This window comes from Typopeltis vanoorti, chromosome 18, assembly GCF_054136105.1.
Source record: "Typopeltis vanoorti isolate ZY-2024b chromosome 18, IOZ_Tvanoo_1.0, whole genome shotgun sequence".
NCBI lineage: Eukaryota > Metazoa > Arthropoda > Arachnida > Uropygi > Thelyphonidae > Typopeltis > Typopeltis vanoorti.
The window spans coordinates 67,307,503-67,332,628 of record NC_143566.1 but is presented as its reverse complement, the minus strand read 5'-3'; the positions used below and the strand labels follow the sequence as shown (position 1 = coordinate 67,332,628).

General features: G+C 34.7%; 1 protein-coding gene across 2 annotated transcripts in view; it reads left to right on the top strand.

The window, feature by feature from the left end:
• The window catches only part of LOC150096737 (glucose-6-phosphate exchanger SLC37A4-like), a 30,553-nt gene extending 5,981 nt beyond the window's left edge, over positions 1–24,572 (top strand). Inside the window, exons 2-9 of one of the 2 annotated variants that reach the window (XM_090408221.1) lie at positions 9,565–9,659; positions 9,806–9,941; positions 10,039–10,146; positions 10,251–10,412; positions 12,850–12,947; positions 13,041–13,142; positions 20,238–20,376; positions 24,393–24,572. In XM_090408221.1, the coding sequence (XP_090264347.1) occupies positions 9,565–9,659; positions 9,806–9,941; positions 10,039–10,146; positions 10,251–10,412; positions 12,850–12,947; positions 13,041–13,142; positions 20,238–20,376; positions 24,393–24,553 (1,001 nt within the window). In that variant the 3' untranslated portion in view covers positions 24,554–24,572. Of the gene's footprint in view, positions 1–9,426; positions 9,660–9,805; positions 9,942–10,038; positions 10,147–10,250; positions 10,413–12,849; positions 12,948–13,040; positions 13,143–20,237; positions 20,377–24,392 lie in introns of both variants that reach the window. The other variant, XM_090408220.1, reaches the window with a different exon arrangement.
• The last annotated feature ends 554 nt before the right edge of the window (positions 24,573–25,126 follow it).

Sequence of the window (25,126 nt, the reverse complement as noted above, 5' to 3'; positions counted from 1 at the left end):
ACATTCATTATCAACTCTTCATTAACGTTGCATATTCTGCAATATAAATGTAAGGTCCAGGGCAGTCGCCAGGAAAATGATTATGAAGAATACAAGGGGAAGGCGTAAATAAAATAAATAAATAAATATTTATTTATTTTATTAGATCGCGCCCTGAGGCAAACAATTAAATATCACCCCTGATGGATTATAAGACAAAAATATAAGAGAATCTCCAATTGCTATTTTTTTTTATTACAAGAGAAACATTAATGCGAAACGATTACATAATAATACATAATAATATTAATTAAATGTTTGCTCTACGGGGATATCGCACAATAAAACTGTTTATAAGCTCTTCTAAATTTAAATTATAAGCTATATCTGCCTCTATCGATATAGTTGCTAGACTTGATGATTGCTGTTCGCAAATAATTTTTAATCAGTTTAAGCTTGGAAAAACTTCTTTCCGCACTTGCTACGCTTACAGGAATTGTTAGCGTAGCAACGGCGTCTACCGCAATATGGCTGAACGAGCGCCCTTATTAGGCCGCGCCGTTAGGCAGGCTGCCTCTATGCTACACCCTGTCGACGGTACTGATAAGATCAAAGGAAGAGTTTTAAGGTGTTCCGTGATGTTGTCACCTTTCGTTGGTATTTTCATTCTCATGTCCAATACTCTCGCTTCATCGCTTTATTAATTAACAGAAATTAGTTTATTTTCTCACGTTTTTGCCATAAATGGTATTTTTTTATATCGTCGATGGTGTAACTGCAATGTGGCCTATTTTGGTCAGACGGAGAAATCCATTGAGTTGCGTATGGAAGAACATGTGAGAGACATTACTTATGGCAGAACTAGAGCCAGCTCGCAATCTAACCACGTTTTTAATTCTGCTCGCCCTAACGATGAAGATTCTGTCATTCATCCAGTGATCTGGAACAAATCAGAAAACATTTTTAGATGCTGAGAGGAGAATCATGGAACCAGCAGAAATTGTTCCTCGATGCGATCCATCTCACTACCAAAGTTGGGTAACCTATTGGACTGTCACTCTTCAGTATCCAACTTCGGCATACACGAAATCATGCCCACGTGAACGTGTAGAACAATACTATGACATCCATAATACTTCAAACGTCATCAATATGCTTTTGTAAGATAATTTACAGCTATTGTTCCTCTTGTAATGTATATTTTTGTATTTCTCTTTTCATTTTATGCATCCTATGAAGTCTTCTAACAAGACGAAGCTAGTTGTGCTTTCAAATAATAAATTAATTATTAATTTAGATACCGAAAGCGAGTAATCAGCAAAAGTGTAAATTTTTATAAATTATATGTAGAAACTAGTGATGAAACGAAAAAAAAATCAGTTTCCTTCTGTAAGTGACTGGTCTGGGATCATCCGGAAGTTGTATGTTGGGATCCCCTGCAAATAGCATCTCAAGATCGTGCAAATGACATACTGGGATCTCATGAACAAAAGAAGTGATTTTGATATTATTAATTCAAATTAGAATCTTTATTTAAAATTTATTTTTTGGAAAATATCAATGCAATATACTTATAAGCACATTTCTATGTAATGTATAAATAAATATATCAAATAATTATACTCGAATTGTATGTCTGAAAAAATGCATGCAATTATTAATTAATTAATTTAATTGAGTTTTTTTACTCACATTCTTAACTTTCAGCTCAAGAAGAATGTCGCCTTAGATTAGCTTTTAGCGTATGGAAAGTTTAAACAAAAATTAAATCTCAAGAAACAATAACATTTTGATATATGAGCGACAAGGAAGTTTATTCGCTTCCTTTTCTTCGCTATTATAACCTACATTTATCACTTTTCTGGAATGCGAAGGTGTGAAACAAGCAAAAATATAGAAGCACATTTATTACAGTGATATTTGTGGTATGATTTTCGTCATATGCTCTACAATTTTTGGGTCCTATTTTCCGGGATTCTACATTGAGGCCCTTCCGCTTCACTACTTACGGGAAACCCAACTTCAATAAAGGATACATTAGATCATATTTAATATGTGAACAGCAAATGAACAATTCAAATTCTTTGCTTGAGCAACCGGCTTTCCAGTAAATATTTGCTACACACAGTTTAATTATTCTCGCTTCAATATATTCGTTATGATAATACTTACTTTTGCTATGAAAAGGAAGTACAGTATACATGTTCATTAATATAGTTGTTTAATAATGAACAACTTCCTTTGATCCAGTGGCTAACGTATCCACTCTTCATATAGCAGGCAACGGGTTCAAATCCCGTCACAGAAATAGATGTTTGCGAATGTCTTTAGATGGGCGATATAGTTCATCGACTTTCGTCACTTTCCCGCTTATTAGAGTACTGAAGTAGCTTGAAATAGCTTCACGTTTGGTCTCTGGAGCAGGGTTATCGGATCATGTGAACAATTCGATTATTTTAAAAATATATAAAATAATAAAACAAAATTATTTTGTATTAAACCCGGGTTCCCGAACTTATTTCCCGTGTCTCAAGTACATCCCCATGTTCTTTCCCTCTCCCCCCCCCCCCCTTTCAACAAGAGCTTGGACTTAGAAGGCATCTTTAAACCAAGGTATGTACATAATTTTTCCACATTTTTTATTCTGCCATAATTGCCTTCTACACTCGCCCATAATGCCCTAAATATATATATATATATATATATATATATATATATATATATATATCCCTTTTGAGTTATGTTAGCCAATGTATTAAATATAAGGGACACTCCTAAACAAAAACAGGCTTAAATAGCCGTTAATTATATTAATAAAACAAAAATCCCTTAGTCCATCCACAGTACCAATGCGCTGACATTTACAACCTTTTGTGGGTAGGATGTCGATTGTATGTATGTCGGATGTCGACTGCATTGTATGTCGATTTAGAAAACCAAGAAAGTCGAAATACTGATTTAATTTGCACAAAAATGAATTAGGAATTCAATGCAACATCCACCCAGGCAGTGTCTTTTAAACAGTCCAATATGCATTTTCCCTTTACTGCTCGGGAAAATGTGCCATCAAACTCCATAAGGTTTTTGCAATTTTCGAAACATCAATCTGTTTAACGAAAATCGTTTTCTATCTTGATGTGAAAATTCACTAAGTAGACAAAATAATTTAATATATAAAATAATATATATATAAAGTAGGTTCAGAACTATATAAATATGTAGGAACTAGATTCAAAGAAAGACTCTTATTATTTTTAAATAAAATTTATTCAACTGGTATCCCCCCAATAGAATGGAAAAAAGCAATTGTGATTCCTATCTTTAAAAAAGGTAATAGAGATGACCCTAAAAACTATAGTGGTATCAGTATACTAAATTCCTGTTACAAAATATATAGCAGAATCTTAAATAACAAACTAATGAAATATTCCGAAAACTTTATTTTAGAAGTACAGAATGGATTTAGAAAAGGGCGATCATGTGTAGACCCTGCCTTTTGCCTAAAATTAATAATAGAGAAAAGAAGAAAATACAATTTAGAAACACATATTGCATTTATTGACTTTGAAAAAGCATTTGACAAAGTTAAAAGAAACATATTATTTAACATATTAAAAGAAAGACAAATACCAAATAATATCCTAAAAGCTATCAAAAGTATATATGAAAATAATCAAATGCAAATAAGATTAAATCACGAGCTATCATATACGAGAGAGATAAACCAAACTCTTTTTAATATCTACTTAAATGAAATAATAATAAAATGGAATAAAAATTTACATCAAGGAATTAAACTTTCTCCTACAGTAAACTTAAACACTCTCCTCTTTGCCGACAACCAAATAATAATTACAAATTCTGAAGATAACTTACAGAAAGCTATTTTAGATCTAAATGAGCTTTTAGTAATAGATAACAAGATCTTAGAACAAGTGAATTATATATATATATATATATATATATATATATATATATATATATATATATAGAGAGAGAGAGAGAGAGAGAGAGAGAGAGAGAGAGAGAGAGAGTGTGCATTAATTTAACAATGAAACATGAAAAGTTACTAGTCAAATGAAAGATAAACACTTCTTGGTACATCTTGAAAAAAGAGTAGAAGCATTACTTGAAAAATCACCAATTGGGGGAAGAGACAAAAACCATTCAGGTCTTTGATGGTTTTTTTGTGGAAGGAAAACGTAGGAAATATGTAAATTTAAACTAGGATCAACAAGGAATAGGAACAAAATGAATATAAAGAATGGAAGGAGTGAAAAGAAGAATGGATTCCTCGTTGTTTGCTTGGACACAGAAGATAGATAAACGTTTCGCCTAACTATGCTGTCGTCAGAATAAAGAAAGCTCCCTTCTTTTTTCCAACTACCATGTAGCTGCCCCCAAACAGTTTCCATTTGGCAGAAACTGTTAAAGCTACATTCATTTTATCTATAAATACTCGTTCTTTCGTTATGGTCTAAATGACATCTTTTCTTCCCTTAAAGCATCGTTCCAGCATCCCCTCTTTAATATCTGCTCATGTGTTCTCCACCTGATTAGATGCTTTAGTCGGTATCGATGATGTCCTGGTTAGAAAGACCAGGATTCTAATCGCTGGATGATGAAAGCCTTTATGAAAAATCTGTATAGGAGCTTTTAATTTAAATTTAAGTTAGCCGGTCTCCTAAGGACTTCAAGCGCGCGCGCACGCACGCACGCACGCACACACACACACACACGCACGCACGCACGCACGCACGCACAAATTGAGACATAATACACCGGACATAACTCCAAATATCCAAACAGTATGAGTCCGTATCACTACAAAATCCAATCCATATTGTTGTACCTTCCCTCCCTCTCCCCCATAACTGATCTTTCAGTGTACTTTTTTTTTCATCATATTCCTACGATGAATCATCAACATTCTGGCACTTTCTAGTGCTTGATTCTTAAATGAATATTATACTTCATTACACCACACAAGTTACCATTAAAGAGTGTAATTCCATTCATAATAAGCTTTAATACTGTATCTTTAATACTGTATGTGTGTGTGTGTGTGTGTGTGTGTGTGTGTGTGTGACTGCAGCTCATGAAAGACTTTGCTCATATTATATTCATACGACCATATCAATAACAATCCATATCTTGTACGCATATGTTTCTTCTTTATACAAAAGGAAACAAAACTTATTCTTCTTATATGTGACCTTTGCAAATTAAATAAAGGACGCATTTTGCTCAAGAACCGAATATGTGTTTATGTTTTATAGACATCGATATGCCTGTGTAATTAATGCAAACACATCAGCATTCTACATGTTTCTTCCGGGGTCATTTTGCTACCTGAAATAAGCAGACACAAATGCACCTCGCACCTCAGAACAGACAACACGTGAATGAAGTAACTATAAGCGATTACATTATAATTACTCAGAAGCGTCTATCTAGCACTCGGTGTAACACATTGTCCTGATAAGGCTAACCCAATTGTTCGGGTTATTCTTTGATTAGTTTTCAGATAATTTTACAGTAATCATATTATTCAAAGTTCAACAATAAACACACACTGATCAAGTGCTCTTTCAGATGCGGAATATTACACAAGCATTATGATAAAATTTCTGGTATAAGCATATCGCAAGAAATATATCCTTGAAAAATTGAAAAGGGTTACACACAGTTTATCAATTTGTGCAACTTTAAACACGACTTATCCGATCGGTGGGTTTTATTAATACCGCATCATCCAAACGTAACTACGTGGCATAAATTTACAAATTTTAATAAAAGTATTAATTATGGGACAGAATTATAATGAAGGCTATAATAAAGAACATACATTATAATTACTCGTACGACAAGAAAGAAGGGTAACGATCCCAAAGATGCCACTGTCCATGGTACTTAATCAATGTACAGACTGAACCTGTTTTGGCTTATCATTAAAAGACAAAAGAAACCTTTCTCAGTTAAGATGAAAGTTTAGTTTTGTGCACTAGGATGCTATTGTTCGACAGTGACCTCTGGAGTCAGGTTTCTTTGTGACAACTTTTAATGTAATTAATTAATTATGTTTTTCTCAGTTTAATCTGCTGTAATGACGTACACACATGTATGAGTTTGTAATAAACGTGCCAGCTGTCTTAAATTTCTGAGTGGTTACCATTAAGATGCCACTCTAAACATGTACATTTGAATGAGCTCACAATTCTTTAGAAGCTACCGGGAGAATATGCGAGAATATTAGGCATATGGATTCCAGCAAATATATTTGATCTTTTTAGAAGTCGTCTAGTTTTGGCCAATTCAAAATTTTGCTGAGCCTAATTATGGTAAACACATAACTTCCGGACATCCAGCCGAAATAATTTACATATGAATCAAAGAATAATTTAAACCGACAGCACTTATTTTGGCAGCATACTTCACAGTAGACACAAGTACGAAAAAGCAGACCAGCCCACCACTGAGTTTCGTTCCCCTAACCTTTACTTTCATTATGCGAGTTCCTTAACTTTACGAAAACAGTGCACTGTCCAAGTTCCTTACACATATGACAGCTTTATAAAACAATCCCCCTCTCACTCACAAAGTGTTCTACAAACCATATACGCATAGCTTAGAGTTAAACACCTTGACGAGAAGCAAACTGAGGTTAATATCCTTTCTTCAATTAAATTAAAATGTGAATGCGGTGCTTTACTTCCTAATAGATTAACTATTCAATAACGGACTATTTTAATTTTCCTTTTGTGATGGTTGCTTCTAGCTAAAAACGATAATTGCGCTACAGAAAACGGACTGATTTTAGTGGCAATTGTGTCTAAAACTGGAATTGTTTGATTCCTTTCAAATTAGGCAGGTTTAATATTTGCTGTCTGTGTAATATGTTAAACGACAGCATTAAATTTAAGTAACCAACTTTCTTCAGTTAAAATATATTATATTCGGTAATTTAATTAAAAAGAAATATTTAAGGGAATAAATACTTAAAAGAAAACAGTCTTCATCATTCTCGTCTCTCGTAATTGTTTTCCATATTTTTAATGCCATTCAGTGTTATTTATGTTTTCTTAAATTTTGCAAGCATATTTGAGTAGGGTTATATTGCTTTGGGCAACATCTTCTGGCAAGAAAAAATGCATTATTTCGGATATAATCCAAGGTTTTTATTTATGGAAAATAGAAGTGTTGGTTTCTTGAACATCTGTCTTCCTAGAATGCAAGGTATACAATACGTCGCATATGTAAAAATTGATTTTATATATTAATAAAACGTTAATAAAAGAACTTCAATGATTTATGAACAAAGTGAAGTAAAAAAAAAGAATATTTTAATCCAGTATTTCGCCTAACAGTAATCGAGGAATTTTCAAGGTTAAATACGGCAAGGTAACCAAAGTAATTTCAAAAGCATTCAAATATTTTGACAAAGGTCGTCAAAGGTCGTCAGGTTTTTTATTGAGTTGATTTAAAACGCAGAATTACAGCCTCTTAGATGTTTGGAATTATTTTATGTTATTGTATTTATTACTATTATTATTATAACAGACCGCGCGGTTAGCCTAGTGGCTTTGCGCTTCTCAACCATATGCCTGGGGAAGGAGTGTCCCAGGTTCGATTCCCGTTGTAGACGTGAGGAATTTGAGGATCTTCCTCAGGCATTGCCAAGTTAGCCGGTCTTGGGCGCGGTCAGTAGGGTTTTTTCCGCCAGTTTATCTGGCGTTTTTCATCCCGCAAACCGGCCCGTGAACATACGCCTCTACAGTCAAAAATATATTCCCCCCCCCCCCCCCAGCGGCAGACCAGGCGACGGGTCGGTTGGGAGTAGTACTAACAAGATGTCGCATCTAAGTAACACGCGGACCCTGCATAGGAAGCGGGAATAACGCGAAGAAGAAGAAGATAATTATTATAACAATTTGTTCACTATTTGACCGCACGGCCAAAACATGTTAGATACATTATCAGAGCACTTAAATAATTAAAACATTAGAATGAAATGTACTTTATACGTTTAAAACAACCGCTGTTTATCGCTTTTCAGATACGTTAATTACCAGACTTCAGATAGTTATCTCTCTTTCATACTAAAAGCATGATAAAAATATTACTACAAAACGTCTTGGTCAAATGGATGTATACCCCAAAATCGAATACAGAGTCATTAGATCACTCAACTGGTAGTAGTAGTTTACTTATATTAAAGGAGTATCTGAAAAAATATTAAAAAAAATACTCAATAAACATTACTTACAAACTGCCTATAAACAATATCACAAGTAGTTGCTTTATCCGTTCTCCAAAAGATAAAGTTCATCCCTTATCAGCAGCTGGAGTAGATACAGGATGCATTGCCATATCCACAATAAGGGAGTTTACAGTGGATAGTCTAGCAGACCTGCAGAGAAACTGAGAAAAGAATAACAGAAATGTATAATAATGAACCAATATGGAAAAAAGGTGGATTAGCAGACCATGTGGATTAGCTTGATGGAGAGAATCTCTCCTAAAGAGACTACTCCAGAATTGACAGATTATTCTGGGGACCCACTTATGCTTTACAGAACCCTCCAAATGTAAACAACTATGAATGGGAAAAACCTTTCAAACATCTAGGAGAATAATTCTGCGTTTGAACATTGCATGTTATACTGTTTTTATTCCAATTATTTCATTTGCCTTGTTATCTTTATGTTAATCGAAATATTGGATTAAATATTCCAAATTTTATTTGTTGTTAATAAACAATTAAAGTTCTTTGTCAACGTGTGTAGCTAACATCTAAATCTGAAATAAGTGAAAGGCTAATAATCTTATACGAAAATTATGATTACGAAAGTGATTCTGAGCAAGCAGGGTAACTTGTAAATACCCAGGATTATTATTTATTATTTTATGGTACCCATCAAAAGTTCTTAAAAACAAAAAAAACAAATCTAAATATTATTATCTGTTGAGAAAAAGGTGTGCTGTAATGCAAAAACTCATGAAACATTACTATTTCTTTCTAATAATAATAATAATAATAATGTTTATCAATGTACCTAATTCTAATTGAGGCAGGTAATTTAAATTGCTTTAGTAGACATTATCCAACTATGCTCTCTTACTTTAATTCTGAAATAAAGCTGTGCATCGGTGGTATGCTATTAGCTGCTGTTTCAAATCTTTATGCTTTCATTAAAAACCGCATTTTCTGAAGTTATTTCTAGAGGTAAAAGTCTAATTGCTGAAAAGTTATATCTAAAGAAACATTGAAAAGTAGCATCTGCTGAATTCACTATTTTACTCTTCAAGTGTTATCAACAAAAAAAAAAGATAGTTTTTTTGACATTTTGAAATATTGACATTGTATTGTACTTTAAGGAAAACTATGGAAGAATCATTGACTATATATTACTAATACATATATATATATATATATAATTTCGACAGGTTTAATTGTCAGTAGTCAGAACATGGCTTATGCCATCAGTAAGTTCCTAGGTGGAGTATTATCGGACCGCATCAGCTCTCGCCTGCTGTTTTCAACAGGTCTTCTAGTCAGTGGTTTAGTGACAGTCATTTTTTCAGGTTGTGAATCCATCACTTCGTTTGCCGTCCTTTGGTTTATTAATGGATTTGCTCAAGGATGCGGCTGGCCGTCCTGTGCTAAGGTACTTAAACAGGTAAGGAAAGTTCGAAATATTATAGCATTTTTAACGTTTCATCAGAGAAAATCTCGGAAATGATTGTTTTAAATTAAATAAATGATTAAAATTGAAATTCATTATTCAGATATTTTATAAACTAATTGGTATTTTACTTCTCTCAGTGGTACTCGCCATCGCAGTTCGGAACTTTTTGGAGTGTACTGTCAGCAAGTGCTAATATATCGGGAGGAGTTGCTCCATTTGTTTCTGCATTTATTATAATTAATTACGGCTGGAGGTTTAGTTTAATTGTCGCAGGTTAGTATGCGTTTATTTGCTTTGAATGACTAGTTGGTTTTCAATATCCACACGTAATCATATTTAAATAAATTGGAGTTTTTCTGTCTGCTTTCAGGAGTTGTCTCTATACTTTGGGGTATTCTTTCCTTATTTACTATAATCAATTCTCCAAAAGATATCGGCCTACAAGGATTTCAGGATGGATCTTCTAAAAAAGGATCAGGTGAGTTAATTCATTTATGGCTTCCACAATTATGTAAGCTTCAAATCTTTAAAATCTTCAGCAAATCTCATGATTTGATCCTGAAGAGGAATTTTCCATTGTAGGCCACAGTGATAGAAGAAACGCCACATTCCTGGATCTTTTGAAGAGTCCATTTCTCCTTCTAGTCTCATTTTGCTACATGATCGTGTTTTGCGCAAAGACAAGCACAGTAGACTGGGGTCAGGTGTATCTAATTGACGACAGAGGACATTCCCAGTATGTAGGTGGGTGGATGTATTTATTGTTTGTCATTTTAGATTCAGGATAACTTGATAATTGAAATATGCCGAATCGGAGGAAAACCATGTAAATAACTTCATTAGCGAAGACTTTTCACTTACGTATCATAGGCATCGTCGGTTCAAACATTCACGGGTAATTCTAAAAAGCGCCACCTAAGTAGCTAATGTAAGATAACCATAAAAGATCAATAATTTCCTAACTTATTAAACAAATTATACATATTCAGACAAAATAAACTTAGGAAAGACTAGGTTATTTAAAAAGTACTATCTCCCACAAAAGGGATAGACGTTAGACCATCGGATCTGTTTAAGTTAGGAGAATGAAGTAATGAGCCTTTCTATGAGGTTTTATTTTTTGGTGTTCATGAATATAACGGTTTGTATGAATCTATTTCTCTGAAAAACCGAAAAATGTAGGCTACCATCTGGTTGACGAAGAATTAAAAGATCTAAAAATGCTAATTGTTTATTTACTTCTTCTAAGGTGAATTGGATCCTGGGAGGAGGTGCATTTAATTTAGAAAGAAACTGCTGTAAGTCAGACGAAGCGCCATTCCAAATTGCTACAATATCATCCACATATCTGAACCAGTGAGTAGGTCTAGGTGAAATGTTGTCAAAAATACGTTCTTCAGTGTTCCAAAGAAGCTGGCGATAGTAGGAGCATTATATCCATGCTGACTCTCATCATCATCCAGGTCAAAAGGCCGTAACTATTAAAACACTAGTAGATCGTGCCCATTCTTTATGTTCTTCGGACGAACTGTTACAGAAAGAATTACTTATTAATTCCACCTTTTTATCTAATGGTTTTAAGAATTATTTCATTAACAGAACTTTTAATAATTATGGTATTTCTACCTCTTCAAATACAGAAAAAATCACTCGTCGCATTCCTGTCCCTTATGTGCAAGGTATTATTGAACGCATAGCGAAAGTTTTAAACCACTGGATACTTTGGTTGCCTTTCTCCCCATCAAAAAAATCGCCATCTTTCTCTCGTATTCTAAGAACAATTTTCCACATCTCAATTATGCAGGTGTCTACCAGATTCCTTGCTCTTGTGGATTATCTTATTCCGGACAAACAGGAAGATCTGCTTTTATTCGGGTAGAAGAACACGTCTTATGGTAAATATCATGAGCCTGAACATTCTGGATTTGTAGAGCATGCTATCGACACTAGACATAGAATCCACTGGAACAAGACAAGAGTTCTTCATAAAAGTCTTTTCCTCATATGAAAGGCTTTATAAAGAAACGTGTGAATCTTTACTTCATTGTCCTAACTGTCTACGTCTATCCCCTTGTTGAGAGATAGTGCTTTTTAAATCACCTAACCTTTCCTAACTTTATTTTGTCTGAATATATATAATTTGTTTAATAAGTTAGGAAATTATTAACCTTTTATTTACCTTAACATAGCTACTTAGATGGCGCTTTTTTTTTTAAATTGTCTGTTAATGTTTAATGGAAAACTCACGCAAATAACTTTATTAGGGTAGAATTTTCCCCTAAGTATTTTGTACTAACAATGCCTATGATATTTAGACGAAAAGTGTACGCTAATAAAGTTTTTTTACGTGAGTTTTCCTCCAGTTTTATTATTATTTCAATATGTCAACTCGGGTATTTAATTATTGAAATAAATGCATTGTACTGAACATTTCGTAACCATGGTGAGCATTATCACCTTGGTTACGGAAATGTGACCATTGATATGGGCAAACAGTTTATGCACTTTAGTTGAACTAGTATTCGTAATTCTTTCAAGATATTTGAAATAACTTTTTATATAATTTGATTTTTAATGAAAAATAATGTTGAAAAATATATGTACATCAGCAGGACTGACGAGAAAGAACGAAGCCAATACAGAGAAAGAGAGAGAGATTTGGATTCAACACAGCTTCAGCAAAAAGATTCTCATCCTTGATCGTGACAAATGGAATGTCACACAGTTCTTCCTTTTTTTGGTAGACCTTAAAGGATTTTAGGCTTTAAGGGATTTCATTACAACTTGTGTGTTTCTACCTTTATGCTCTAAGAAGCATCAACGACAAAGTGGCCTACATATGAAGTGTTCACTGTGCTGAGAATTGGGTTATTACACAGTCAGCAGTCTTTAAGGTTTCTTCCCGAAAGTTAATTCCTGCCATAATTTCCTTCCTTACAGGAAACAATTTCTTACAGCGGGGTGCAATTTTCTCATTAGGGGTTTACCCATCGGTAGATTAGTAGATTCAATAGAGCAGTGTTATTCCGGGATTGAAAGGTATTTTTAGCAATGAGTTCTTCAAGACTTTAATTGTATAACTTCTATTAATGAATATGTTTCAATATTCCGAGATGTTTTAAGACAAATTTTATTCTTAATAAGTCGAATTGTTACTAATTGAACGCATAATTTATTTTAGGAAGTGCATTTACAAGTAGTGTTGAATCGGGAGGATTCTTTGGCGGGGTGATTGCCGGTTATCTAACCGACTGGGTTTTACGACGCAGTAATAACAAGGTGAAGTAATGTTCACGAATTTTATACAAATTTTTGTGTTTATACTAAATTTCATTTATGTTCAGTAAAAGTATTTTCAAACATTTATTCCAGGAGAGGGGCAATCCTCGTATGCCTATAGCAGTTATATTTATGGTAGGCGTCATGACCTGTCTTCACTGTCTGTACTTCTTCGTTAATGAGTCATCATCCCAAGTAAGCATTGATATGTTCGTATTTAGAAATGAAATTCTAAATATTAATTCACAAATATTTTTGGATTAAGTACACCCTGTTTGAATTCGTCTGAATCACGAGCATGTTTTTGAAATGATATGCAACCAGCCATTTGTCTACTAAGCGTGTCTGTAATTGTTCTTCAGTTGTTTGAAAGTTTAAAATCCGATCTAAGACACGAAAAAAACGTTATAAGAATTTAAAGTGAAGGTGAGTTAGGTTACCGAGTTTCATATAGATAACAATGTTTTCAACTCTCTTAAACTCGGTTTGTACTTCCCGCAAAGCAAGCAAAACCACAATAGAAAAGACATAATATTCTGGCCACATAGTCTCAGTTGCTTTGGTCATAATTTACAACTATAAAACACTCTTCTAAATCACTGTCGCTGTTCTGAATTTTTTTACTCACCTATTTAAGTACCTTGAAGCATATAACTAACCAACTTATCCTAAAATTATGATAGCTCTAATCCTTAAGCTAATCAGATAGGTCTGAAGTACCAGTACCCGAGATTATTATTTGTTATTACTTACCTCAGGTGATCAGATCTTAATCCACCTTTACTACGAGTTGCCTAGAGTGGCATTACCATGAGTTCCCTCAGACTTGTACTACGTGCAGGCGCAAACTTGTTTGCTCACTTGGGAAATAGGATTAAAAACCAAGTTTATATAAAATTACTCGGTATCTTGAATACATATTACTTACCTCATTAGGAAATGTGTGATGAATCACCGGGTGATGACTTATAGATGCGTTCGTTTAGGTTGGTAATGAATTCTATCGTTCGCTGAAACTGTTACTCTGTTTATGGGGGGAAGGAGGCGCGAAGTGACGAAAAAAAAGCTCCATGTTTGGTCTCTAGAGCAGATTTTTCAGAATAAAGTCTTAGTTCATCCATTCTTCTAATACTACTAAATTCTATGTCTACAGAACCCTTTGTGAATAGATTTCACATTAAAAAAACTCACATTACACTACACTGCATTTACTTCATACAAACTTCTCAGTAATTTTTTTCAGCTTGGTTCGCTGAGTGATAGCATATCTGTTCTCTGACTTGCAAGCTGTGGGTTCGAATTCGGATCCCACTGTGGCATAGATGAGTATGAAGGGTTTTACAGTTTTAATAGATGACTTTAATCGCTCAGAGTGAGATCATCGCCCTGCTTAGTGGATGTCCAAATTGATTTGAAAAGGTACCATGTCTGATTTCCAGCTTAGAGTTCTCAATAAAGGTGAAAGGAAATGGCGTACAATGTGTTTCCGTGTGTTACAATTATTATTTGTATACAGGTATGCTCTCTAGAGCCTCCGTAGCGCAGCCGGTATAGACGAAGCTCTTTGGATGGAAATACCTCCTTTTGAATCCCCCCCCCCAGTCTAGAACGCGAAAAAACATTCATTAGTTCTTTTCAGCTGAAGGCGATTAGCCAGTCTCGTATTGAGTTTTTCATCCCTCAAATAAGCCCCTTGAACACACATATCTACAGACAAAATGTTTACTATTGGGTAAGGAAGACGGGGGGGGGGGAATCACCTTGTTCTTTATTATTTCCTAGTGAAGTAACATTGCTATCCACTAGCCATTATGTTGATAAGAGATAGAGATATGCTGTATACGGATTTAATGGCCAATTTTTCTCATTACGAGATTTCGTACAGTGACTCTTCATATACATATCTTTTTGTTTTAGTGTGTTTTGGATATTAGTAGAAAGAGGTTTTAGACTAATTTTTCATCATGTCACAAAGATAACCCTAATTCTTAATCAAACTCCCAAATTCATAATATGTATTTCCATTAAGCAAGGTTGAATATGTATCCTATTATGCAACATAGATATAATATCTGATCATTCCATACAAACAGTAGCTTTGATAACACTGAAGCAACGAGACAAAATTTCTATATTTGAAATATCTTGAACTCTTTGTCTAAATATCATTTATAATTTTCTGAGCATATTGAAATACGAGTTTTTTGTTTCTTGTCACTATTTACTTACTTGAAACCTATAAATCCAAAATCTGAGCGCCTGCATAGCTCAGTCTGTAATGACGATGTCCTTGGTTGGAAAGACCCGAATTAGAATGCTATTAGAGCCACGAATACATTTCATAAGTGTTTTTATGTGAAGGTGAAATTCCCTTATTGATTTTTTACCTGTCTCATACGCAGGTGGCAGGTTTCCTATCGAAACCTCGAGTTTTTCATCTTGCAAATAAAGCAAACCAGCCAGAGAATCTAAACATTGTTAATTAAGAAGATAACAACGATCACAGCTTTAATTAGGATTCTACTAAGCTAAATTACTTGGCCATAATAAGTCACTGAATCTAACGTGTGTTAGAAGAAATTGAAGTGAAATCCAGAATCCATTCAACCAAATAAATTTAGAAGTGAACCTTTAAATCCTCCTCTCTAATCGGAAGGATCTCCAAAGCGATCTACTGTTTTTCAACTCGGATGGGTGAAGTGTTCTTTCTATGTTTTTTGTTTTCTTACAAATATTTTCACCCGAATGTTTTTTCATCCCTAAATTATTATTCAAAATTTATCCACAACCATTTTCAAACTCATCAGAAGTTACTTCCATGTACTCCAAGGTATTTAAATAAACTTTTCCGTTCTTTTCGAAAATGCATGCTTCCAATTTAATTCTTTGGAATAAAGAATAAAATAGAATTGTTGTTTTGATATCAGGATGTGATGGCAGGGCCTGGATCTTCAATTAAAAAGAATTAGGTTTGAATCACATCAAAGTCACGAAGAATTTTAGGGTGACTTAGTGGATCGCAGTTGGAATTCAACCTCCAGGATAGGGTTTTTTTTTTTCCTTTTTCTTAAACCAGTTAAACTAAGGACTGAAAATATACGTAATGTTTGATTTAGCCCAATTACAAGTCGTTACCTAAGCGCAAACAAAAATTCTCTTAACTTTTTGGTCTTCCAAGAAAGTTCCTTTAGATTCTCCAAGCATTAGCATTTGGGTATGCCATAAAATATAACATAACATCAAACTCCATTAACATCAAACGAGGAGTAAGGCAAGGATGTGTGCTGTCACCTCTTCTTTTTAACATCTACTCAGAAGCCATATTTCAAAAAGTCTTGGAAGGAAGAAAGGAAGGCATTAGTGTAAATGGTGAAATCATTAGTAACATCCGATATGCCGATGATACAGCTCTTCTGGCTGACAATATTCAGGATCTTCAAAATCTTTTGGAGCTAATAAATGCAGAGAGTGAAAAAATGGGATTAAAAATAAATATCACCAAAACTAAATTCATGGTCATAAGTAAGAAACCAATTCTTAATTTAGCACTTTCTTTAAATAGGAAACAAATAGAAAGAGTGCCAAAGTTTAAATATCTCGGATGCTGGTTAAATGAAGATTGCAATCGAGAAATGGAAATAAAAGTTAGAATTGAAATGGCAAGAAAAAATTTTCTCTTGATGAAATCAACACTGTGTAACTGCAGTTTAAACTTAGAGCTTAGAGTAGGCATGGTTAAATGCTATGTATGGTCTGTACTGCTGTACGGTGCAGAAACTTGGACCTTGAAGACAACATCAATAAAAAGACTTGAAGCCTTTGAAATGTGGTTATACAGACGAATGTTAAAAATCCCATGGACAGCAAAAACGTCCAATCAGGAAGTACTGAAACAAATGGGGAAATCACGTGAACTTTTAGATACCATAAAAAGAAGGAAAACTGCATATCTTGGTCGCCTACTTCGTAATGAAAAATATAAGATACTTCAATTGATTATAAAAGGGAAGATAAATGGAAGAAGAGGACAAGGAAGACGAAGAAAATCTTGGCTGGCAGATATCAGACAGTGGACTGGTATGAACTCTGAGAGACTGCTCAGAATAGCTGAGAATTGCTCAAAATTTGTCAAGGTGGTCGCCGACCTCCGATAGGAGATGGCACTCAAAGAAGAAGATAAAATATAAAATATACGAAGTGTATTTTTTAACCTAAGATAAGAAAATACCAGCACTGGTGAAGAATAGAGATTAAAGAAGAAAATTATAAAGCATATAGGCTGTAGTATCTGGGAACAGGTGCAAAAGAAGGAAGGTAATTCCAAATAGTAATATACAGCATCGGTTCCCAACCGGTGGTACGCGTACCCCCCGGGGGGTACGTGCTGGGCCGTTCAGGGGTACACGAAAAATAATCAGTAATGGTGGCAAAACAAGCAAAGTAATTTATTTTACATTAAGATAGGCACTGAACAAAAGTGTCAGGATTTAAAAACATCTGTTTTACAAACAAGAGGTACAATTTGTAGAAATGGGTTTAAAAGGGGTACGCAACTAGAAAAAGGTTGGGAACCACTGATATAGAGTAATAATAAAAATATTAGGATACATACAAATTGCCGCTGTCGATCTGAAGGTATGCTGGGAAAGTATACCAAATAATATGGATCATAATTTATATAGAACAAAAGTACCGAAATATGGGACGTCTTTTTCCAGGTTGGAATTAGCATATACTTCGGAAAGGAGAGAAAAATTGGAACTAATAAAATGGCAAACTAGTTTGAAGTTTTCTTTTCTCGATAAAATACAGAACGTTTTTAAATATTACACAGTTCAAATCCGTAAAGGTCTGAATTAATTCTATTGAATATCTGCGCTGAAATCAGGCGGTAGATCGAACTGTAATTTAAGCCCTTCAACAAAGCCTTTTTTTTTTCTTCGCTTTACGAATATTATCCAACAGGATAATGATCACCACTGTTATGTTTACTGGAAGCCTGAAGTGCTGTGTCTTTTCTCGAGGGAAAGCACTTGCAGGCCGTATGAAGTAGCCTATCAAATTTTTAATTATGAAATTTTTAAATATAAAAATTTATATATATCAATCAGCTAACGCCTTTTATTCCCTTACAGGGAGTAGACGAGGCCTTTAAAATCCATGTAGCTTTTGGAGCCTGAGTAGGGAATTCAATCTACCGGTAGTCAATCAGAGATAGCTGGCCCATGTCTATCATTAATTATAGCAGCCACCAATGAAGAGAATGGCAAACAAGTGCTGCCATGTCTTGGTACCTAACCCTAACAGGATATGTTACTGTCTGAAATAATGTGGGTAGTACGGTCGATTTTCTTGAGCTTACGGGACGAAAAACCCACTTGCCCGTGCCAGAGATCGACTAACTCGGGAACCGGTCGAAGAAAGACTTGGAAAAACTTCCTCCAGTCGACGGCTAGACTTGAACTTAAGTCATTCTTCGAGCGACCAAGCGCTATTTCCACCGAGCTGCACAGGCCTCTGTGAAATTTTTTTAGAATCAAAATTTTGTTACTATTAATAAAACATTATTATTTACTAAAATAAAGAGCCAAAAGGCTTCATTTCGGAAATGCAAAAGTATATAAATCAAGTTGATATTAGATTCAGCATTATTTCAAAACCGAATGTAGAAACTATAAAAGTTTCTACATTCCCGTAATCTCCCTGGTCAAATTTCATGCGAAATTTGACCAGGGAGATTACGGGAATACACTCGCCGTCATTTACGAGTTGCCCTAGCCGGACCTTATAGGAGACATGATCGCTTTGCCCAAGCGTCCATATATAATTTCGGCGATGCATATATAATTTTGCATCGCCAAAATGAAGCCTTTTGGCTTTTTATTTTAGTAAATACTGTACATATTTACTAAAGTATCTCCGAAGTGTCGGAGAGGTGTAAAATATACCTCTTCGACACTTCGAGTTCCTTAGTACTGAACGAGAGTTTTTGTTCTCTTAAAGGTTTCTGAGGAGAACCAATCAGTTCGGACGCTTGCGGATATACGCAATATCGGATATACGGATATACAGTATACAATAGCGATATACAATAGCGAATATACGGACGCCTCTTATTGGCGTCCGTATATTCGCCAATAAGAGGCGAATATACGGGCGCTTGGGCAAAGCAATCATGTCTCCCATAAGGTCCGGCTAGGACAACTCGTAAATGCCGGCGAGGTATTCCAGTAAGCTCTCTGGTCAAATTTTGTACGAAACTTTTATAGTTTCTGTATTCGGCTTTGAGATAATGCTGGATCTAATAACCACTTAATTTATATAATTAAACATTATTATAATTTTAATTATAAATGTAATTATACACTTTAAATTATAAATAATTGTTTGTTTACGAAAAGGGAAACGAAAATTAAGATACCTGCTTCAAGTGGGAAGCTAGTTTTAAAAATATCACAGACCCTCTGACTATAAACATAATAAAGCTCGGATTCGAAACTAGAATTAAAAATAAGTTGTGAAGAAGGTATCTACTATGCTGTATAATCTAAGCAAGTTGAAAGGGAAAAGAACATACCGTTTTAAACCATACAAAGGGAGACAAAAGTGTATTGAGCTACTTTTGTACAGCATTACTAAATGACTTCAATGGATGAAAGGTAAAGGTTATCCTAAGTGAAGCTTAAACTACTGATGCAACATTGTTTAAACCTGAAACCCGCCCCTGACCGAGCATTTATTTCATTTTTAGCAGCACTTCTTCAAAGTAACTGTAGAAGCAAACCATGAAACTGCATCAAATTCACCTTCAAGTATTCTTTGACTTCGTTTCAGTGATGTACTACAAATAAACTTTTGTTAGCGGAGCAATTATTACACAAAAATACAAATACAAAGCTCTCTTATGGCAATACAAGAGGCAACACAATTGCACACAAAAGGTTTGTCATTGTGAAGAAGCTGATTGTAGCATTCGCATCTCAAGAATAATGTCATTTAGTTAGTACTGCAAATGCGACACAATATGAAGAGTGTTTGGTACGAAAGGTTTATTGCGAATCTTCCAATAAGAAACGTCCTTTACAGGGTAATATCAGCGTCCTTGAGCAGACTTGTATTTTTTTAACTTGTATTTTTATACAGAAAATGGTATATTCTGTATAAAATTGCCTTGGAGAAATATAAAGAATAATGAAATAAAAAAATTATCGTCTTTATCATTTATCACAAATTCTTAATAAAATGCTTTTTTTAATTAGGAATTCTTGTTAATTAATTAATTTCTTATAGCTCTGGATTACAACCCTAGGATGCATTCTTGGTGCTTGTCTGTATGGTCCAATTGCCATATTTGGAGTGGTCGCAACTGAATCAGCTCCATCACATTTAAGTGGAACTGCTCATGCAATTGTAGCACTTGCTGCAAATGGTAAGGGTTAATTATCAATTACATATACTCTGTTTAATGATGCAAATAGAATTAATTAAGAACTCTTCGAATGCAGAATGCAGAATTAGTAATATTTGTGGTATGGGGAAATAGCTTGAAGATATTGATATAAAGACGTAAGTTACACCTAACTATCGATCTCCAAGAAAATAAACACATTTCTTTATCAAAATGACCAAAATGGGTCTTATTACGAAATGAGATTGCTAGAAAAAAAAAAGGCTCACTAAATTAGGCTTTCCATTATACTAGAAAAATTATAGCACCGCATCGCAATCCTCTGATATAAATGCAGTAAATCACGAAGTATCACTATTATTGGTTATACAGTAATCCCTCGATTAATGCGCCCCCGATTAGTGCGCCATTTTTTTTTCGATAGCCAAATTCGATTAGTGCGCCTATCTTAAAATTAAATGTTACAGATTTTAAAAATTTTCTATCTATACATTTTTACGGCTAACTATTTTAAAAAATCCCTCACCAGAATGAAATAATTTAGTAACCGATTTAAAACATTTTACAAAGTTATTTTTAATGGCATACTACACTACTTCCATGTACGCTATATTCCAAATTTTTACCACCAAATACAACTTCTCTCATACAACCTATGGACCAGGGGATTATCGCAACCTTTAAGGCATACTACCTGAGAAGAACATTTAAACAGGCAATAGAAGCAACACCTGGTGAGAATTACATGCCATTAGTAGAATTCTGGAAGAAATTTAATGTTAAATCTGCTATTGAAAATATTCATCAATCTTGGAATGAAATTACTGCTAGCAATATGCGAGCCATTTGGAAGCACATTCTTCCACATTGTGCAAAAGATTTTGAAAGTTTCAAATGAAATGGATAATGTTGTTGAGGAAATTGCCAACATCGGGCGTGAACTGGGTTTGGATGACATTGGCAATGATAACGTCCAAGAGTTAATTAAATCTCATTCTGAAGAATTGAGCGATTCCGACCTGCTAAATTTAGATGCACAGCGGGAAGATACCGAAGAATATGAAGAAAATTTAACCACTGATAGTCAGCCAAAAGAGATTTCACAGAAACAATTTGAAAATATTTTTCGTTCAATCGACGTTTTTAAGCAGCAATACTTAGTAGCTGACCCTGATGAAGAGAGAAGCGGTAAAATTTGCAGAAGTAGAAGAGGCAATGGGGCCATACCGTCGGTTGTATGAAAAAAAGAAACAAAATGCCCGCCAAACTACCTTAGCTCAATTCTTTGTTAAGAAGCAGAATAATAAAATTTATATTCTGAATATGTTTTATTGTCTTTCAGCTTCATGGTTTTCCTTTAACTAGGCCCTGAAACATACCTTAATTCTTTTATAAAAAACATTAAGGTTCAAAAAAGAAATCTGAGGAACGAATTCGATTAGTGTGTTTTCGATTAATGCGTCTTTTTTAAAGAACGCATTAATCGAGGGATTGCTGTACTGTTGTCCATATATCCACCTGACAGATTTTGTGTTGTTAACAAGTGAGCTGCTAATTAAGATTACATAACTTGGTGCATGACAAAACACCTAAATGCAAATCTAAATATCATTACGTATTAACTGTATATTGGAAATGTTTCAGTCAATAAAACACCGGCCACTGAATTAGAAACCTTTATGCAGATGTACGTAAACGCCACATACGCAACGCATAACAAAAATATTTGGTCCTGTGCGTCACCACGTGATCAAGGCAACTATTCAAGAGTGATGCTGGTCAGTAATCGTCCACAGTGTTGATCATAATGAGAAAAACAAAGGATCTTTCGGAGTTCGACAAAGAGCTTGTGGATGTCCTTCTGGCTCGCTGGAACCACGATTTAGAAAATAGAACAGCTGATTGGTTTCTCAAAAGGTGGGATATCCCAGGTGTTTGATTAGTGGAAAAATCATCCACGTTGCTTGTATAAGAGGCGTAACGGTGCTCCTAAGACAGTCTGTCAGAAAGGAGATCGTCATCGTCTGAGAAGGCTTGTATGGACAAACAGAACTTCCATGTGCAGCAATTGACCGAATTTAATGAAGGCATTTAATGAAGGCTGCGCATATCTCACTGAATTATGCACAGGAATCGAAGACGATCTCTATTGGCATTCGCATGCCTATAAGGAAACCACTCATTTCTGCGACCGGACACTGAAAGACTGGAAAAAAGTCATGTGATCCAACGAGTCACCGTACACCTTGTTCTATACCAACGGTAGGCAGAGAGTTTGGCTGGAGCCCAATGAAGCAACGAATTCAGCTTGCCTTGTAAACACAACTCAAGGTTCTGGAGGTGCTATCATGGTGTGGGGCATATTCTGTTGGTGTGGAACGGGTTCCCCCTGATATTGCCGGAATAGTGGGGCGTCATCCAAGGAATATCTGAACATTGTTGCCGATCAAGTCCATCTTGCAGTGTGACTTTTTATCCAGCAGGTGACGGTTATTTCATGGATGAAAATGCTACTGTCCATCGCTCAAGAGCTATTCAGTAGTGGTTCAGCGAACATGACACCGACTTCCGTCATCTTCCCTGGCCATCACAAAGCTCGGATCTGAACCCAATTGAAAATGTATGGGACGTGTTAGAAAAACAGATGCGGGAGCAAAGTCCTCTTCCCTCAAATCTGAGCCAGTTAAAGGATTGTCTGGCAAACACCTGTTGTGTTGTAGACATGGATGCAATCCAGCATCTTGTGGAATCCATATCAAACCGCATATGTGCTGTAATTCGAGCCAAAGGACATCCAACAAGATATTTAATAAAAGTTTCTAATTCAGTGGCCAGTCTGTGTATTTAATTTAGCCAAACATTCTCCATGAAAATACTTATAAAAGAGCTTAAGGCAGAAACAGAACGTGTATGAGAAAATGATTATATGAATCTATGCGGGGAAGAGGTTATGCTCGTATATCACATGACTGTGTTTGGTAGCATGCAAGTTTGCGAAGTCACTCTCTTCCCCACAAGAGGACACCACTGTACATTCTTTAGATGGTAGGGCACTGTGTCCTCTTGTGGGAGTTGGGGAGAGGACAACTTCGTAAACTTGCATGCTACCGGTACTGTCATAAGGATTTGTGCTCAGTGAGAGACATTTATCTATTGGAGTAAGAATCGACAAAAGTATAGCATTCTACCTTTAAGCTATTTTTTCATGTGTTATGAGGCACTGTGATAAATAATAATCCTTAATAATTTACTAATAATTTATAGTGCTCATTTCAGTGGCCTTCGTTATCCGGCTTCCATTCTCTTAATTTCGACGATATGAAAAAAATGAAGCACTGCTATGCTAATTACATATTTGAATAATTATTTCGATCCGTTATACAGTTCAAAGTACATGTCTCTATGATTTTAAAGGAAGCAAGCGAGGCGATTTTAAATTTTATTTAAAAGAGGCTGAAAAGTAGCATCTGTTCTTTTTAGAGTTTCACTCTTCAACTTACAATGAACACCTAACGCCAAACTTTTGTATGAAAACCAGCAATGAAGTCAAGATCGCCACTGTTGTTGCTTCGTTTTTGAGTACGTTTTGCTCAAACTAAACCATATTACCCTTCTGGCAGAATTTGCCATGATTTCAACAGATTTTCTTTGCCCTAAACATCAGTAAACTATGTGCATTCTCAAAATCTTATAGGTTGCAATTCATTGAAAACTTATCTTTGATTGGAATGAAAATAAAAAGTGAACAAATCATTTTGGTTCGCTTTTTTGATTCGCAAGAAAATACAAATAACATAAAATAGATTAAACTTTTATATCAATAAAATGCATGCACAATGTGTTATATCTAAATACAAATTATAAAACGAATAGGAATAAAAACCCATTGATTACTCAACGTGTGGATAAAAACTGTTTACCATAGGAGGGATAACTTCATATTATCATTTCTGTTTAGCATTTTAACTATATGAATTGAAATATTTGAGTAATTAACGATATTCAAATATATTAACACAATTTTTTCCCTCTTGTAGTTGGTGCCATAACATCAGGTCTTCCATTCAGTTACATAGCCAAGTACTACAGCTGGGCAGCCATTTTCTTCATTCTAGAATTGATCTGTGGATTTACTGTATTAGTGATGCTAGCAACAAGAAACCTAAGTTGCGAAATTGGACGTAAAAAGACAGATTAAAATCATTTGTACAGGTGAACTTAATCAAATTCACTGTCGTGTTCTTCAGTAATCCTGTGCTTTTACCGGAGGAGGAAGAAGAACAACCCAAACCCAAGCATGTTATACAACCCACGAATAAGGCAGATTATTTTTACCTCTGTTTTTATCTCGTTTTTTATTCTCCCCGCTCTATATATAATGCTCTTTTCTTTCTTTTATTCTTTCGATTTATGATATCACTCGCATCTTTTCGACAACAAATACGCAACATTTTCGACTCAGCACTAATTTCCGGATTTTTTTTTAATTTAATATAATCAAAAACAAAATCATCATTTGATACAACAGTTTAGTCTGAAATTAATGATTGTAGTAAATTTTCCATTGAAGAATTTGAAATTTCCTGAAGGAACATGCCCTTTAAGTAACTCAAATTCTTTTAAGGATAAAATTTATCCTTAAAATAATTTAAAATAGCCCACGAGAACATTTTTTTTTCTAAAAAAAAAAAAAGGGCTTAACCATGGGAGAGTATGCAAGCCAAACAATCATATAAGGGATCGCTTTCATAATAACTATTGTGATTTATTG